At 43.7% G+C, this 20,039-nt stretch overlaps 1 protein-coding gene across 1 annotated transcript in view; it reads left to right on the forward strand.

The window, feature by feature from the left end:
* CPNE4 (copine IV) overlaps nt 1–20,039 on the forward strand; it is a 355,861-nt gene that overhangs the window by 270,887 nt on the left and 64,935 nt on the right. Inside the window, exons 7-8 of the mRNA XM_006883318.1 lie at nt 10,107–10,205; nt 16,856–16,942. Coding sequence (XP_006883380.1) covers nt 10,107–10,205; nt 16,856–16,942 — 186 coding nt within the window. The remainder of the gene's footprint in view (nt 1–10,106; nt 10,206–16,855; nt 16,943–20,039) is intronic.

The raw sequence follows: 20,039 nt of genomic DNA on the forward strand, positions 1-20,039 counted from the left end.
GTCGCCTGTGATGCATAGCAACCTGGTTCCTATAAAAAACTACTGACTTCTCTGAGATGCTGTGAAATAGCATTCTGTTCTCAGGGAACTTAGTGAGTGTTTCTCACAGGCAATCTTTAATTATTGATTCTGAGACGCAGGCTCCATATGCCTTGTGGGCCGAGCGTCCTTTAAAAGACATATTAGTTTTTCAGTCAATAGATAGAAAAAGGAAATAGGAAAACGACACCTACTTCTTTAATCTCTTCGGCCTAGAAATGAAACACAGCCCATCTTCTTCTTTTCCCTTTTTTTTTTTTTAATACTGATTTACCTAGTAAGTTCATATGCATTGTTTTTCATCTTCTTCTTGATAGCTAGTCACATGGCTCTGGAGGCAGCCGACCCAGCAACAGCCCTGTAGTGTGGACGCTCATTGGCAGCCAGCTGGTTCTCAGAGGCAGTAAATAGCCTGGAAGGTGACTGTCCAGGTTCCTCCCATGGAGCAACTGGTGGATTCAAACCACGAGCCTTTGGGTTTGGCAGGACAGCCCCTCGCCACTAGTCCACCAGAGATTGAGTGCCTCCTTAAATTTTCTGACCTTTTCTTTTTAATGTCCTAGCCTAAGCCTGCATGTTAGCAAGTCAAACACCCTAAGTATTCTTGCAATAAAAAACACTGCCTAAGTTCTGTTATTCCAGGAAAAAGGAAACTAATTGTGAATTGAGGTTTTTTAAAAATTTTTTCTTATTACCTGATACGTTCTAATATAGTTAGTGCCCTGTGAAATGAACTTGAAAATGTTGTGTCCCTACATAGGTTCATAAGCTTTGGTTTCTTCTTTTTCAGATGGTTAACTTTGATGTGTAGAATGGAAATTAGATGGCAATTTAAATTCATTTATCAAAAACCACCTTTGAAAATACACTAGTCAGAAAATACTGTAGTCAGAAAACATTTCCAATTTGTTTCTAATACTTTTGCTAGCCTTCCAAAGTAGTTATAGATGAGACCGGTTCTTAAGAGAACCATTCTATCACTGAATAGATAGTCTTAGACTTACAAGCTAAGTGGATCTGTTTTCTGTCCCCAGAGACAAATCGAGGTGCTCGTCTTCCCCGCAATGGGAATGTAATGAGAAGGAAAGTTCTATTACTTGGGTAATGAGCCTGATAAGATAGGTCAGCGCCCTGCTTAGCACTGTCAAAATCTCAGGCCACTGCTTGTCCATCTTGCAAACGTGTGTCTGGCTCCATCTGGATAGAGAGAATAGGATGTCTTCCTACATGCCTCATAGATTCAGGTTCTCCCAACTCCCCACAAGTGTGATAGCCTGGAGTTGGTTCTTAGTTACGGTTTAGAAGACGGGGTGGATTCTCTTGGACAAATAGTTTCAGTCGTAACAACTTGGTTCAGACTTCTTTTTTCTTTTACTTGACCTTCAGACTCTCAAATTTTAGTGCTCAAAATGTGTAAGTAAGAGTTAGAACTCAGTGAAGTACAGATTAGCCATGTATTCAGAAGCTTTGCTGAAAGGCTAAGCGACACAGAAAATAAATTGCTGGGAGCAGAGAGTTCCTCTCATATTTGGCTAAATGAAATTTTAAAAAAGAAAGAGTAGTAGGTTATCATAATGTTGGTTTCTGGTTATCTCAAAAGAGGTTAGAATAGACTATATGGACCAAATCTGGGGTAGGAGCAGGAAGAAAACTTACACCAGATGTGCTGGTGGTCAGAAGCATAATGAGTATGAGAATTTGAAGTATTGTTGCTGTTACGTGCCATCGAATCTAGTATCAATCACAATGATTCTATCAAGAACAGATCTAACCCCTGCCCAGTCCTGTGTCGTCCTCGTCTCTGACACACTTGAACCAATTGCTGAAGTCACTGTGTCGATCCAACTTACTGAAGGTCATCGCCTCTTTTGCTGGCCCTCCACTTTTCCAAGCAAGATCTCTCCTCCCAAGAGTAGCTTCTCCTGCCAACACGTCCCCCGTACAAGAGGTGGAGTTTCATCATCTTTGCTCTCAAGGAGTTTTGCCTTTGGCTCTTGAGCATCAAAGCTGTGATGCCATTGAACTCAATGGATAAACCAGATGTCAAAACAAGAGAGTAAATCGGAGTACCATGGACACTACAGCAATGGTGGTGATAAAGAAAGCAGGAGGCTTCAGAGCAGTAAGATCCACCATGACGTTAGGGTCTGTTTTGTTCCCTTGCCCTACTAAAACTTCCAAGTCTCAAATAGCGGTGGTAACCGCTTTGGGCAATAATTAAACAGAAGTGAGTACATGAGCTTCTGTTGGAAATACTCAGTAGCAAGGTTGCCTGGCTATGCCAAGCCTTCCTCTTGACTGTCCCTGCATGTGGTTGCCGGATTGATTCAGCTGTTCAGATGGAGTCATCTGTTCCTGTCCAGTCTTCAAGTGCCTTCTTGTCCTCAGGGACCCAACAGTGGGTAATCTCCAATGTAAAATTATATCAGTCAATAACTATAAGTACAGTAGCTCATTTAGAAACCGAGACAGAGGCGTTTTACTAGACAAAACAATGATTAGCTGTCATGGTATCTAGAATCACAGTGTTGATTAGAGGTCAAGAGGGCAGAATTCAACATTGCCAAATGTGAAACTGTCCATTGGCTTCCTGTGATTCCCACCCAGACGAATGGCACACGGTCTCTCCATTCACTTAGCTGAAAAGCCCGGGACTGTTGTTGTTGTTTTTCAATGACATCCAGTTGACTACATCTCATACTGACCCTATGGACCCCAACCATCTGAACCCTGTCATATTCTGTACTGTCCTCACAATAGCTGTCACACTCGATCTCATTGTTACAGTGACTGTGTCAATGTATCTCATCGAGGGTCTGCCTCTCTTTCTCTGACCCTTCACTTTTCTCAGCATGATTTTTCCCCCAACAACAAGTCCCTCCTGACAATGTGCCCACAGTACGTGAGATGAAGCTTCACCATCCTGAATGAACCATCTCCTGTTATTAAATTATGTCTATGCTTATATTTCACACAGGAAGTTTCCTGAATCTAGCCACCCATAATTCTTCCAATCAAATATAATTCTCAAAAGATCTCAAACCTACAAATCTGAAGAGAACAGAGCCAGTGTAGAGTGACTTTTAATAATGAAGACAGAATTCTCCTTGAAAACATCAGCATAAGTCACTGTCAAAGCCTGCCTTTTCACTCTGCCCACACAACCAAAAAGTTCCATTCTCCCTAAAAAGTAGCAAAGTGTGATGCTAAAAGGGTTTGGGCAAGTATTTGGGAACCTCTGAAGCTTATCTGAACTAATCAGTCACCCAAGGCCATAAATCTCCATTGAAGGTTTCCAATTGGACATACTCTGTGGTGGAATGTCACTGGGCTGGCCTGAAGCCCGGAAGAGCAAACATGGGTGTACCGGCAAGATAAGGCCAAAATGCTCACCATCCTTCCCTCTTGGACGTCTCTCAGTCTGGCTGTCATGAGCTCACCATTACAGGGTTTTGCTTGTTTGCTTAGAGCTACAATGAATGATCACTAACGAGCCAGGCTGGTCGTCTCGATTATGGCTGAGTTTTTGTTGGGTAGAAGAAGATAAATGCCAGCCAACCTTTCATTGTAACCAGCTTTTACAAAAAGAATGATTCTCGGATATTCTGACTGGTGTTTCTAGCATGTGGTCCGAGACACATGCACGTGAGGGGCAGATTGTTTTAAAGGGGTGTTCTTGAGACCAACCTCAGACAGCTGCATTGGAACCTCTGCGATTAAGGTATGGGTGACTAGAATTTTGTAAGATTTTCTTCTTCTTGTTGTTGGGTGCTGTTGAGTGACAACAGAACAAAGCATCTCTAACCCCTGTGTCATTGTCACCATCTCTGCTGTGCGTGACCCCATCATTGCAGTCTGTATCGTTCCATCTCGTGAAAGGTCGTCTTCTCTTTTGCTGACCTGCTGCCTTACCAAGGATTGGTCTTTCCCTAAGCACTACTCCCCTCCCCATCCTGGTAACATGATTCACATAGATGAGATGAAGTCTCCTTGTCCTCTTAGCTAAGGACTGCTCTCTCGATACTTCTTCCGAGACAGATGCGCTTGTTCTTTTGGCTGCCATCATATAGTCAGTATTTGTCACTAAAGCGCAATTCAAAGGCTCTGCTGTGCTGAATTATCAGTATCACTTTTCTAGCCATTGTGGGCTTAACTCTCACCACATGACTGGGTGGTTGTGGTTAGGTGCCACTGAGTTGAGTACAACGCATTGCAACCTTACAAACAACAGATGTGAACCCTGGCCCATCCTGTGCCATCCTCATCCCTGGCTAGTTAAGCCCACTGTGCAGTCACCGCGGCAGCCCATCTGGAAGAGCATCTTCCTCTCTTCTTTCCACCTTTCACCTTTCCAAGCTTGATGTCCCTCTTCAAGGAATAGCCTCTCCTAACAATGTGCCCAAAGTGTGTGAGGCCGAACTTTGCCTCCAAGGAGCACACTGGCTTCACTTTCCCCACGACATATCTATTTGATCAGTGGGGTGTTGGTAGCCTAAAGGATATTCTGCACTCTTCCCCAAAACCACCATTCAAAGGTGTCAATTCTTCCTGCGTCATCGTTATTCATTGTCCAATTCTCAGATGCACAGAAAGTGCTTGAAAAGACCATGGGCTGAATCAAGTACACCTTGGCCCTCAACTTGACATTGTTGCCCCTCAGTAATTTGGAGAGGTCCCTAACTAGAAACTTTCTCAGTGCAATAATACTCCTGATTTCCTGATTGCTGGTATCACATGTGCTGATTGTGGATCCAAGATGAATTCATTGACAGTTTCAATCTTTTGACAGAAGAATTGATGCCTTTGAGTTGTGGTGCTGCAGAAAAGTCTTGAAAATACCATGGACCACCAAGAGAACAAATAGGTCTGTCTTGGAGAAGGTGAAACTGAGTTTCTTCTTGGAGGCAAGGATTTTTAAGCTCTGTCTTGCATACTGGGAGCACATGGCCAGAAAGGACCCATCCTTGTAGAAGGACATCATGCTTGGAAGGGTGGAAGGGCAGTGCAGAAGAGGAAGACCCCAAAAGGGATGGATTGATACAGTAAGTGAGGCAATGGACTTAGGTATGTTAGAGTCAGTGAAACTGGCTCAGGACAGGGCAGGGGTCAGCCAGTGTACATAGGGGTGGCTATGAGTCGCAGACAACTCAACGGCACTTAACAACAGTATCAGAATGTTGTCTATAAGTCCATTGTGAGAAATTCTGTTTTCTTGGCATTGAGATGCAGTCCATTTTGAAGGCTGTAGTCTTTGATCTTCTATAACAAGGGCTTCAAGCCCCCCTCATTTTCAGCAGGCAAGGTTGTGCCATCTGCATACTGCAGGTTGTCCCACATGACTGGGTAGGCCTATGCAATTGTCGGGTGTTTGTGGCTCATCAATAGAATTGAATAGGTTACTAATAAAGTAAATAGCACCTTTTGGGTGAGAATATGTAGTTTTGCCACACTTGTTTTGCTCACACCAAACAAGCTCAGACTCAGAAAAGAGAAATTTCACCATTATCAAGCTCACCGTCATCGAGTTCATCATGGAGTTCACTGTCATCGAGCTCACCATCATCAGGCTTACCATCATCAAACTCACCACCATCACTGAGCTCAGCTTCATCGAGATCGCCATCGTCGCGCTCTCCATCGAGCTCGCCACCATCATCGAGCTTCCCCTCATCAAGCCCACCAGTGTCAAGTTCACCACTATCATCGAGCTTGCCCTCATCGAGCTCACCATCGTCAAGTTCACCACCATCATCAAGCTTCCCCTCATCAAGCCCACCACTGTCAAGTTCACCACTATCATCGAGCTTGCCCTCATCGAGCTCACCATCATCAAGTTCACCACCATCATCGAGCTTCCCCTCATCAAGCCCACCACTGTCAAGTTCACCACCGTCATCGAGTTTGCCCTCATCAAGCTCACTACCATCACTGAACTTGCCGTCATTGAGCTCACCCCATCAAGCTCACCATCATCAAGTTCATCATCATCAAGCTCGAAGAAGCAGAGCATGCTGTTGTTGTGAGTTGTACTTAACTTTATAGCACCTAACAACAAACAAAAGAAAGAGTAAGAGTCTATCCAGCACTGCAATTCAGCATGCAATGAGTGATGGTGACAATCTGACAGTTACGAACCTTGAAGTTAACAGCCCAGGAACCATTCTTTCTCAGTCTGTTTCTGGGAAAACAAGTTTTCTTTCTCCAGGTAATAAACATGTTAGTGTCAGAGTTAGTAAGGAGAGGCTATTGACCAAGAGGGGAACACCAGGTTATATAAGTAACAACAGATCAATTCACAGTATTTTGCAATGTAACACAGTGCACATTCTGAAGAGTGTTTCCAAATGGCCGAACAGTTGATAGGTTTCACTGTTTCATTGGAAAGAATGAGTAGAACTTCATCCTGACTTAAATTAAAAAGATATATCATAACTCCTACTAAAGCAAAATTATATTGCTTAGTATCACAACCAGAATAAGCTTAATTTTTCAATGGACTTATTTTTTTAAAATCTATTTTTAAGGCAAGGAGAGGATTTATTAAAAGGGATCAATCATTGCAAGAAGAAAGAGGCTACGGCAGTATGGGAGGAGGTCACTGCAGGAGGGAGGGGTCACTGCAGGAGACACTCAACTAGAGAGGGGTCACTGCAGAAGGGAGAGGTTTCACTGCAGTAAGAGGGGGTCATTGCAGTGGGGAACGGGTCACTGTAATAGGGAAGTTGCTCCAGTCATGAGGTCTGCATGATTTTCCCTCACAACCTCCAGAAATAGAACAGATTTTAGCATCTTTAAGTCAGACAAAAGTTCTGAGATCACCCTACCCAATCTTCCGTGACTTTATCTACAGCAAATTTAAATGACAGTCACTTTTTGCAGCATTGATACATATGAAGTTTGTGATTCCATGTGACAAATCATTGGCTTAAGATGTACAACAGATATCATATTTTTTCTCTTATGGGCTTGTTTCAATTTTCTTCACCTAAAAATTAAATTCCAGGTTGGAGCGGGGTTCAGAGCTCTTGTACATAGGGTCATTCTGCATCATAGGTGACTTGATGGCACATAACAACAACATGCATAATTTATGACTTGTTCCTCTGTCCGCACCTGGCCTTGTTTTGAGTGTTGATATTAAACTTTTCCATTGTTTCTATTGTTGCTTACTACAAAAGAACAAGGACTGCAGCCTTCAATATGGACTGAAGGCCAACATCAAGGAAACAAAGATTCTCACCACTGGGCCAATTGGCAGCATCATGATGGATGGTGAAGAGATTGAGATTGTTAACAGCTTTAGTTTGCTTGGTTCCACAATCAACACTCTGGGTACTAGCAGCCAGGAAATCAATAGACAAATTGCCTTGGGAAGGTTAGCTATCAGAGACCTCTTCAGAGTACTGAAGAGCAATGACATCAGTCTGGAGACTAAAGTGCGCCTAATCCAGGCCATAGTCTTTGCAATTGCTTGCCATGCATCAGAGAGCTGGACAATGACTAGGGATGATAGAAGAATTGATGCTTTTGAGCTGTGGTGCTAGAGAAGAGTGTTGAACATACCATGGACCGCCAGAAGAACAAGCAAGTTTGTCCTAGAAATGGTGAAACTAGGCTGCTCCTTGGAGGCAAGAATTGTGAAACTTCGTCTTTGGGCATACATTGGTCATGTTGCAAGGAGGGACCGATCCTTGGAGAGGGACATCATGCTTGGAAGGCTGGAGGGACAGATAAAGAGAAGGAGACCCTGGATGAGATGGATTGATACAGTGACTGGGGTAATAAGGGTCGGTGTGTCAGAGACAGTAAATTGGCACAGGATAGAGCAGGTTTCAGGGCTGTTGTACACAGGGTCACTATGAACCGCAGGTGATTCAAGAACACATAACAATTGTTTCTATATACATAGAAACAAATATTTGCAATAAATAAATAGTTGGTTTAAGAGGAGAGAGAGAGTGAGCAAGTGCTTAAGACTCTGGTCCAACTTCACCTGGAAAACTTTCTTGCCTCCTAAGGCATCTTTGAACAGAGATTCTCTTGCTTATTTCCACAGTCACTTGGCAATGGGTTTGGGAGCCATGGGTTTATCCCTAATATTTTTAGATGGTTTCCTCTTGTTAGAAATAAATTCTAACATCTTATGTGTGGTAGGTGTCCAATTCTTCCAAATTCAGCTTATCTGTCCCTGACTTGCACTCATTATTCATGTGGACAGAGTTAAAGGCTCCCATTGTAACATTTTTTTATTGGTATCCCTCTCTAGTCTTTAAATAATATCATCACTGTTGTGTGGAAACTGACTCATAGCTGACCCTCCAGAGGGTTTTCACCAGTTGTATCCCACAAGGGGAAACTGACCCTCTTTCTTCCTCATCACAGCTGATGAACTGTAACTGCCTGCCTTTGGGTCAAGAGCACAACTTCTTACCTGTCAGGCTGCCAGAACTCCCTCTTAGTCTTTGTTGTTGTTATGTGCCATCAAGTCACCTGTGACCCTCAGCAACCCTCTGTACAGCAGCTCTGAAGCCTTCCCTGTCCTGAGCCAGTCTCACTAATTCCAACACACTGATCCCCATTGCCCAGTTATTGGGTCTTCCTCTCCTGCACTGTCCCTCCACCTTTCTGAACATGGTGTCCTTCTCCAATGATCGGTCTCTCCTGGCCACATGCCCAAAGTATTTAAGAAGGAGCTTCAAAATCCTAGCCTCCAAGGAGAGACTTGATTTCATTCTCTCCAGGAAAGACCTTTTTTATTTGACAGTCCATGGTATGTTCAAGAGTCTTCTCCAGCACCACAACTTGAAAGCATAGATTTTTCTTCTGTCGTCCTTAGTCATTGTCCAGCTCTTTGAAGCATAACAAGTAATTGTGAAGACCACGACCTGGATCAGGCACACCTTAATCTCTAAACTGACATCATTGCTCTTCGGCACTCTAGAGAGGTCACTGACAGTAGATTTCCCCAGTGCAATTATTCTTTTGATTTCCTGACTGCTGGTATTAACAGTGTTGATTGTGGAGCCGAGCAAGCTATAATTGCTAACAACTTCAATCTCTTCTCCATCCATCATGGTGCTTCCAGTTGGCCCAGAGGTGAGAATCATTGTCTTCTTGATGTTGAGCTTCAATCCATATTGGAGATCACAGTCCTTGGCCTTCTGTAACAAGTGCTTCAGTTCTTCTTCAGTTTCAGCAAGCAAGGTTGTGTCATCTGCATAGCATAGGTTGTTGATGAGTCTTCCTCCAATCTTAGTCTGTAGGACAAAAAGAAAATAAAACTGTGATATTGATAAAGCCTCATCCAAATCACTACACCTAAGCTACCACTATGGATGCTTCATATGACTGCCACATGATCCGGTCCCAATCTGTGTGCCTGTCTGTCACTGAAAGTGTGTGTGGGCTGCTAACCTAATGTTGGCAGTTTGAACCCCACCAGCACCGTTACGGAAGCGAAGTCTGAAGATGCTTCAGTAAAGATTCTCAACTCTCTCACTGCCCTCGGGTTGGAAGTGACTCTGCCGACCCTCCTTTGGGCTTCCTAGGCTTGTAATTGCAAGAAAAGAGGTTGCTCATCTTTCTCCCAAGGAGCCTCCATTGAATTTTACCTGTCAGAGCCATGACCCAAGATTGGCAGCGTAACTCTACAAACTAGGCTGCCAGGGCGCCCTTCCAGAAAGCCAGGCAGGGCAGAGAAGCTCTGGGACATGTGGTCACCATAAGTCGACATTGACTTGACAGCAGCTAACAGGAGACAACATGGTGAAAAGAACTGGGACTGGAGTCGGGTCCCACGTTGGCACTTACTAGATATTCCCTTGGCGGGGCATTTCTCTCCTTTGGGTCTTCTTGGCCGTGTCTGAAAAGCGACTAAACAATTACAGCTCTCTCTGCATTACAGAATTGCTTGGAGATCACAGCTACGTAAAGGTTCTAAAAACAAAAGGAACGTTGTGCTGTGTGTGCCACAATCCCACACGAAGCACATTCTGCCTTCAGCTGCCCTTTCTTCTTTAAAAGCGAAACTGCAACCACAACAAAACTCTTCTTTTTTTTTCTTGCAGTGCATAGTATGGGACTGGGACTCCAATGGCAAGCATGACTTCATTGGAGAATTCACCTCGACGTTCAAGGAGATGAGGGGTGCCCTGGAGGGCAAGCAGGTACGTGGTAAACCCCTGGGAGTGCTTCCTGATGCTTCTCCCCCAGAGCACATGTCACACCCAGCCACATGTGGGACACCTGGTGGTGGGTTCACGTACAGGGTTAAGTGTAATGAAAATGGAGCCTGACGGGGTAGAAGCACCTCGATCCTTGTACGGTGCTGGCAGGTGCTGCGAGGTCAGCTCCACCACGCGGTAATCCTGTGTCCACCAGGGTGACGCCCTATGTGACCCTGCACCACCCTGACCAGCTCCACTGTGACCAAACCCATTGCTGGAGTCACTGTGTCTGCCCACTTCCTTAAGGGATCTTCCTCCTTTTCACTGCCTCTTACTTTCCAACACGTTGTCCTGCAGAGACTGGCCTTTGATGATGACTTGCCTAATCCAAATAATTGTGAGACTTTGGGAAAGAGGTCGCCCCAATATGGCACAGTTTTCCCACTGGTAAAATGTAGAGGGATGATGGAAGTATTGCTCGTTTTCTTTATCTGTAAAGCCTTGGACAAGTGACTTAATCTCTCTCTGTCTCAGCTTTCACACCTAATTAAAAAGAGGTACAATTGTACTTAGAGGATCCTTTTAAGGATCAAATGAAATCACCTATGATGCAAGCGTGCACCTCAACTTCATCAGCCGCTCTGTGGGAGAAAAACAGGCAGTATCGTCCCCTGTGATCTACTGCCTCTGACAACCCAGTGGAGCATCAGCTATGGGTCCGTTCCAACTCTCTGGTACATAACGGCATCTCAACATCAAGAAAAGAAAAATCCTCACCACAGGTCGATAAGCAGCATCATGATAAGTGGAGAAAAGTGTGACGTCAATGACATCATCTTACTTGGATATCAGCACCCTTGATCCCAGCAGTCAGGAGATCAGGAGACATACTGCATTGGGAAAGTCTACAGTCAGAGACCACTCCAAATTACTAAGGAGCAATGATGTCAGTCTGACAATTAGGGTACACCTGATTCAAGCCGTGGTCTTGTCAATTACTTGCTGTGCATCTGAAAGCTAGGCAATAACTAAGGGTGACAGAAGAGTTGATGTCTTATGTTGTGGTGGTAGAGAAGAGTGCTGAATATCCGTGGACTGCCAAGAGAACTAATAGTACATCCTGGGGAACGTGAAACCAGGGTGCTTCTTGGGTACAAGGTTGTGAAGTTTTGTCTCACATGCTTGGGGCATCTTGTAAGGAGGGGTCAGTCTTTGAAGAACTTCATGTTTGGAAAGGTAGAGGGTCAGCTTAAGAGAGGAAGACCTTCAACAAGATTGACATAGTGACTTGTAACAAAGGGCTCGTGTCCGAGATGGCGAGGATCCCATTGGATAAGACAAGGTTCAGAATCATTGTTCATAGGGTCACTAGCAGTCATAGTCAAGTCAACAGCACATAACCACAATGGCAACAATTTAAGGATGGCACAGGATAGGCTAAGCTTCAGATCTGTTGTTCGTAGGGTTGCTGTGAGACATAGGTGACTCAGTGACACCTAAACAACATCTTTAATTTAAAACTTGAGACTACTGGGGGAATGTATACTATAAAGCAATGATGTTGTTAGTTGCCAGTGTTATTCACACTGGATCCTATTTTTCATGACCCTAAACACAATACAATGGATCTCTGTCCAGTCCTGTTCCATTCTCACAATCTCTACTTAAACTCACTGCAGTCTCTGTGTTGATCATCTCAGTGATGGCTTCCTTTTTTCACTGACTCTCTACTTTTCAAAGCATGATGGCCTTCTCCAGAGACTGGCCTCTCCTGAAGGCATATCCAAGTACAAAGAAATAAGTAGAGTTAATTTTAGAGGCTTTTCTTTCCAACTATTGAGTAAATCCCTAAGCCGCTGGTTAATACTGTAATATTAGAGGAAGCTTTGAGAGAAAGGCCATTTCCATTTTGATTGGTTTGGGAGAGACCTAGGATGAGTCAGTCCAAATATGTCAAATCTGTTCTGACTCAGGACTGAATTCTTCCTTAACAAGCACCACCCGTTTGGAGAAGGAATGGGAAGAAAGCTGAAAGGAAGGAAAGACAGACAGCCATCGTGAGATGATAGATTCTCTCTTTCTTCAAAGAACTCATTTGTCCCCAAGAATCCCTGACTTGGAGAGAGTCTGGAGTTCCCCAAGTCAGTGGGCAATCCCTCTTCCATATTTTCATTTGGTTGCCCAGTCCCTGTTACAGTCTACAAGTGACACGAAATTATTGTGTAAATTACCTGATGCTAAGTAACAAATTGAACAGTGGTGACTTTGAGCTGTTATGTTGGGGAACAATACCCCATGCACAGCCAAAGAACAAGTAGATATATCTTGGAGAAGGTGCAGTCAGAGTTCTCCTTGGAGGCAAAGATGATAAAGCTTCACTTCACATGTTTTGGGCTTGTTGCTAAGAGAGGCTATTCCTTGGAGAGGGACATTATGCTTGGAAAGGTGGAGGGATGATGAAAGAGAGGAAGACTCTCAACAAGTAGATTGATACAGTGACTGCAGCGATGGGCTCCCGTGTGTCAGAGATTGTGAGGATGGCACAGGAGAGGACAGGGTTCAGATCTGTTGTTCACAGGGTCACTATGAGTCATACTAGACTCAGTGGCACCTAACAACAGCAACAAGTAATGAATCATGACAAACGTCTTGGTTGAGTAAGAAATCATTTCTTTATTAGCAGTCTCTGGCAGTGTGGGCAGAGTCCAGCTGGGACCAGTCGTCTCTGCTCCTCATGGTAGCTGGGCTCGCTCGGGTCTCCACAGAGGTGGCTGGGGTTCATTGCCATGTGCTCCTTTACCCTGTATCTTTTATTCTAGGCTTCTCTTGTTCCCTTCATTGTTCGGTTGATTTTCTGTTGTTCTTACAGTGGGGAACACTCCTCAACATTCGGAGAATCCCAATACACAGACACTTCTGCTCACATTGTGTTCGCTGTCACATCGTCAAAAGTCAGAGCACATGGCTGAGCTCACAGCTAGTGCATCCATACGAAGACGTGTGCACACAGAAGAAAGGGGGCTTCCTGGGGGTCAGCACTCTGTCAGCTTGCCTCAGTCCTGTCAGAAACAGCTTCAATTTCCTGTGTCTTCTGAGTGACATTCTAGGACTGTGGGCAGGAGCAGGCTATGTTGTTGGTAGATGCCACTGAGTCCATTATGACTCACAGGGACCCAATGAACGACAGATCAGAACCGTGCCCGGCACCATCCTCACAGTCCCAGCCCTGCTCAGCATGTGGTTGTGGCCACCGAGTGCACACGGTCGGTCGCTCGGTGCACACGGCCACTCAGTGCACACGGCCACTCAGTGCACATGGTCACTCAGTGCACATGGCCACTGAGTGCACACAGTCACTGACTGCACACGTCACTGACTGCACACCTTCACTCAGTGCACACGGCAACCGAGTGCACACGACAACCGATTGCACACGGCCACTCAGTGCACACAATCACCGAGTGCACACGGCCACCGACTGCACACAGTCATTCAGTGCACACGGCAACCGAGTGCACATAGTCACTCATTGCACACAGTCACTCAGTGCAGCAGTCACTCAGTGCACGTGGTCACCGAATGCACACGGCCACTGAGTGCACACAGTTTCTCGGTGCAGACGGTCACTCAGTGCACATGGCCAGAGTGCACATGCTTACTGACTGCATACAGTCGCTCACTGCACACAGTCACCGAGTGAACACAGTCACTCAGTGCACATAGTCACCGAGTGCACACAGTCTCTCAGTGCAGATGGCCACTGAATGCACACAGTCAGTGACTGCACACATCACTGACTGCACACAGTCACTCAGTGCACATAGTCACCGAGTGCACACAGTCTCTCGGTGCAGACAGTCACTCAGTGCACACGGTCACTCAGCGCACACAGTCACTCGGTGCAAACGGTCACTCAGTGCAGACATTTGTTTACCTTTAGACACTAATATCTTGGCATGAATATATAATAAAGTGAGCAGAGGAGTTGTCATCATCCGTTCCTCTGAATCACGTTATTTGTCCAGTATCTCCAGTATGGAAGGCAACCTGCAAGGTGACGTGGCATCTCAGTCCAGACCCCCAGGAAGCAACTCAGGTGGGATTTCAGTGCACAGAATTTCTTTATAAAATGACGGAGACACACCTATCCCAGTAGGGGATGGAGAAGAGACAGGGAAGGAGAGGAAGACAAGAAATGGTACTTTAGCTAGCTAGCTGTCATGTGAGAAATTCACATCTAATCCTTCTATGAAAATTCTAGGAACGTGTAGAGCACAACTTTCAGAGGTCTGCCACCCAGAGGTAAAGGAAATATGGTGTGTATAAACCACTCCACGTCCGTCATTAGTGGAGATTTGTCTCTGCAAACCTTTAAACCCCTGACACTTGCAGTCAGCCTGGTGTAACTTCTGGTGAGCAGAAGGCAGACACACACACACACACACACACACACACACACACACACCCCCGAGTTAGCACTGCTGTGATGATGGGAAGCAGGCTAGTGTGGCCTGAGGTGAAAGGCACACCGGTCTAAGCAGAGTACTTGAAGTTTCTTCTGCTGTTGATGTAGATTGCCCTCACACACACAGAGACTCTGTGCAGACTGGACCCTGTGTGTACACTGGACCCTGTATGTGTGCTCTGAACCCTGTTTGTATGTACACTGGACCCTATGTGTGTACACTGGACCATGAATGGAAAATATTCGTAGTTATCCCATTCCCAAGAAAGGTGACCCAATACCTAGAAATTATATCTTTAATAGAACAATATCATTAATATCACATGCAAGCAAAATATTACTGAAGATCATCCAAAAATGCCTAGAACAGTACATTGACAGGAAATTTCCAGGGCTGAGTTTAGAAGAGGCCTTAACATGAGGGATATTGTTGTTAATGTCAGATGGATTCTGGCTAAAAGCAGAGAATACCAGAAGAAAGTCTTTTTGTGTTCTATTGACTGTGCAAAGCCTTTGATCGTGTAGATCATAATAAACTATCACTAATATGGAGAAGAATGGGAATTTCAGAATGCTTAATTATGCTTATACAAAATCTGTACATAGACCAAGAAGCTATTGTCCCCACAGAACAAGGGAATTCTACATGATTTGAAATCAAGAAAGGCATATGTTAGGGCTGCGTGTTTTCTCCATACCTATTCAATCTGTACGCTGAGCAAATCATTTGAGAGGCTGAACTTTATAAAGAGGAGTATGGCGTCAGGATTGAAGGAAGACTCATCAACAACCTACATTATGCAGATAGCACAATCTTGTTTTCTGAAATTGATTAGTACTGGAAACATTTGCTGCAGAAGATCAAAGACTTCAATATGGATTAAATATCAACATCAAGAAAACAAAAATCTGCACCACTAGACCAATAGGAAGCATCATGAGAGATGGAAAAAAAGATTTAAGTTCTCAACGATTTCATCTTTCTTGGATCCACAATCAACACCTTTAATACAACTAGTCAAGAAATCAAAGGGCATGTTGCCTTCATAAAGTCGAGGGTCTCTCCAATATACTAAGGAACAATTGTCAGTTTAAAGACTAAGGTGCCCCTGATTCAGGCCATGGTCTTTTCAATTACTTGCTATGCATCTGAGAACTGAACAGTGGATAAGAATGACAGAAGAATCAATGCCTTTGAATTGTGGTATTGGAGAAGAATACTGTCAAAAGAATGGACATATGTTTTGGAGAAAGTGCAGCCAGAGTACTACTTCATGGAGACAAGGATGGTGAGGTCAGTGGTTTTAATCCATCAGTTGCATGGGAAGAAGATATGGAATTGCCTTCCAGAAAGATTTCAGCGTTAGATACCCTTTGCATAATTCCACTCTTCCTATAGAGAATTGGGATCAACTCAGAGGCAGAGGTTTTGAAAACTTACAGAGACGAGGTGTCGCATCTTTCTTCCATGGATTGCTGGTGGTTAGTTAGCAACAAAGCTAAGCTCTTTGTTCCCAGTGACTCCTGCAACACTGATGTTGTCCCTTTGAAAGAGATCCTTTTGGTGATCCCACAGAGAACTACTTTGCCTCTGCTGTGACATAATTCATTATTTTAGCTTTCAGTAAAGTTTCATATAAACTCATTCTATAAGTCTCCATTAACTTCCTGGGATCAGCATTCGGAATTCCTCCATTTTTGCTCCTCCATTTTTGCACCCTCTATGCGCACTCCAAGGCACTAAGACTGAGTACATGGGTACCAATCCCCGTGTCTGCAGATCTTCTCCTTCAAGGCCTGGTTTGACCCTGTTAGTAGTCAGAAATTGTACGTGCCAGGTACCATTCTAAGTGCATTTTATGTATTAATTATTTAATCTTTGCAACAGTTTTATGAAAGTAATGTCATGATGAGTTCCATTCTACAGAAATGTCAAAGGCATAGAGGAATCAAGTAATTTGCCAAAGGCCACACAGCTGAGAAGTGGAGGGATTCAAACCAACCAGCATAATTCCATCATTTGCACTCTCAGCTCCTCTCCATCACTGGCCTCTCGTGCAAGGCTGACCACTTAGAGTCCAGTTGTTTGCCCTTCAGCTCATCCACAGCAGCGCCTGGTGGCTTGGCCTAATGTGTGTCTCATCCTGTTTCCGAGCACGCTGTCTTATGATTTCTCTTGTTTCAGGTACAATGGGAGTGCATCAACCCCAAGTACAAAGCTAAGAAGAAGAATTACAAGAACTCAGGCACTGTGATTCTGAATCAGTGCAAGGTATGTGTGAAGCCTCTTTCTTGCAGAAGTGTGAAGGCAGGGCTGTCTCAGGAGAAAAGCTGAAATTGCCGTCAGAGGGGAAGAATGTGTGGAGAAGGTATGATCTTTTTCAAAAGAATAGCTACTTGAGCATCAAAGCATTAATAGAAACACAATGAGAAATGTAAGCGTGGGAGCTGTGGGAGCTGTAGTGGCTCTATGCCACCATCTCCTCCACAGGACATTCCTGCCTCCAAAGATAGGCCGGTCCTGGCCACAGATTGGGCAGTCTCTGCTCAAGGAAGCAGTGGACAGAGCTGGCTAAAGAAGGATGTGCCTGCCACCGTGCCCACTGACGTATAAGTGGTGCCTGGCAGTTGTCCTCAGAGGAGCTCCAACTTTGCAGAAAATCTCATTGTTAATGATGAAACCTCCTAAATCACAGCTGAGAGATGTTGCCAGTGATAATTTAATAGATGTAAGGAACTGGTAATAATTTCCTTTTAACCCTAATCACAATCCTAGACTGGTACTTTTGGGTGAGGTAATGGATTGGACTCAGACATACATGAGTCACAAAGGTGTACACTAGGATTTTAACTCATGTCTGTCGGAATCTACCAACTAAGACTTGAATGCTGACTAGATTCTGTCCCTTCTCTCTCAGTCTTTCTTCATCTGTCTTGATTTCCTTCTCCCAAATTGCTTTCCTAGTGGCTGCCAGAGCTGCAGGTTCACATCCTTACATAACAAGAGAGTGAGGGAGAAGGCTAACTGCTCTGACTTGATCACATGCCACTACTGGATCTCATAACTGGCACAAGAATGATGGATTGGACATCTGGGTCCATATGATCATCTCTAACCAGCAAAGCAGAAGAAAAGATCTAGACTCGGTCACGTGATGGTCACCTAACTCCTTAAGTCTATTGTTTTATCTGTTTTGATTCTCTATCAGTTGCTGTTGCACTTGAGCTCTGAAGCCATTGCTATTTCATGTATTTGTAAATTCTTCTTCTTTAACATACATGTAAGGTGTCCCAATTACCAGGAAAAATGCTTCAAACAAAATCCAGAAGCAGGCACTGTTCAGAGCCCCAGGAAAGGTCTGCCAATAGACGTGAACTACTTAGAACTGATACCTGGAAAGACAAAAAAAGGATTTTTTTTTTTGGTCAATCTTTGCCAAGCTGCCCTGGGCATCTGATAAACTGAGACATTAAAGTCAAAGTCTCAATTATTGGTTGTCCAGGTTGAAAGCTCCAGATTGTAAACTCTTTCTCTGTATCCATAGTATTCAGTACATAGTAGGTGCTCAATAAATGCTGAGTAGATGACTATCACCAAGAATCAAGCAGCAGAAACCTAAAGAAAAAGAAATGAAGACTAGATAGAGATGAACAATGTTTAGAGAATATAGACAACATTGGTCAGGCAGGAAACTGACTGATTTCCAGCAGAGGTAAAATGCTAGAGTATCTGGAGCCATCCTCCAAGCCTGGAGCTAAACTCTCTTGTGGCAAAACTTTCAGCTAAATGATAGACACATCCAAAGCTTGAACCAGGGAGGTACTCTGGCCTTAGAACAAGGAACTGTACATGGTGACGTGGTTAGCATTTGCCAAGAGATACTATACACCATGACATGATCAGCATTTACCCAGATAAAGCTCGGAGATCGGAAGGGACATGGAAAGAGGAGTGGAACAAGAATCACAAAGAAATAGGAGGGAAACTAGTGATACAATGTGGGCATCAGAATCATGATCTTAAAATATATGTGAAAGGTTGAATGGGAATAGTAATCTTCTCCATAAATTTCCATTCAAATCACACTTTTAAAAAATATTTATTTTATTCATTGCACACTTTCTTCCTCTCCTCCCCACCCCCTGCCCATCCCACAATACACTCCTTGTTTCAGATTGTAGTCATACATATAATCCCTTATCATATATTACTTTCAGTCAGTTCTTCCCCCCGTGTATTCTAATGCTGTGTTCATTGTCTTCCACTGTTTTCCCATTCCGTCCCCAACCTCCCCATCTGTCCTATTTTATAACAGCAGTGTTATGCAGTATTTGTCCTTTTATGACTGAGATATTTCACTCAGCATAAGGTCTTCCAAGCTCCCCCATGTTGTGTGACAACAAATTAATTGTTGTGTAACATTTCATTATGTGACTGTACCATAATCTTTCTATCCATCATTTGTTGATGGGCACTTGGGTTGCTTCCTTATCTTTGCTATTGTGAATAACATAGCAATAAACATGAATGTGCATACATCCATTTGAGTCGTGGCTCTGATTTCTTTAGGGTATATTCCCAGTAGTACAATTGCTGGGTCAAATGGTATTTTCATTTCCAAGATTTTGAGAAAGCAGCAGACTGCTTTCCATAGTGGCTTTCCATAGTGGCAGTACCATTTTACATTCCCATCATTAGTAAATAAGGGTTCCAATCTTTTCACAACTCTGCCAGCATTTGTTGTTTGCTGTTCTCTTGAATTTTGCTATTATTGCTTGAGTGAGGTGATATCTCATAGTTGTTTTGATTTGCATCTCTCTGCTAGCTATGGATTTTGAACATTTCTTCATGTGTTTGTTTGCCATCTGAGTGTCTTCTTTGGTGAAGTGTCTGGTCATATCCTGTGCCCATTCTTTATCTTTTTCTTTTTAAGGTTCTGAAGTAATCTATAAATTTTAGAAACAAATCCCTTATTAGATATGTGATTGCTAAATATTTTTACAATCTCTAGGTTTCATTTTTATCCTGTTGGAGGGGACTTTTTGATGTGTGTAGGGATTTGATTCTTCCTGGTTGTTAGATTTTCATTATGCTTGGAAGACTGCACATGCTCTGTATTAGAATTTCTAGAGAGGTTCCTAGCTTTTCTCTGATGAAGTTTATAGTCTTTGGTTTTACTTCTAGGTCCCTGACCCACCTTGAATTGGGTTTTGTGTATGGTGTGAGGTATGGATGTTATTTATGTTTTCTGCAGATGGTTTTCCAATTTTGCCAACACCATTTGTTAAAGAGACTGTCATTTCCCCAATTAGCTGATTTTGTCTTCTTGTCCAAGATTAAGTGACCACAGGTAGAAGAGGTGATTTCT

The sequence above is a fragment of the Elephantulus edwardii genome, unplaced genomic scaffold, assembly GCF_000299155.1.
Source record: "Elephantulus edwardii isolate Elephantulus edwardi_28Jun2011 unplaced genomic scaffold, EleEdw1.0 scaffold00027, whole genome shotgun sequence".
Classification (NCBI taxonomy): domain Eukaryota; kingdom Metazoa; phylum Chordata; class Mammalia; order Macroscelidea; family Macroscelididae; genus Elephantulus; species Elephantulus edwardii.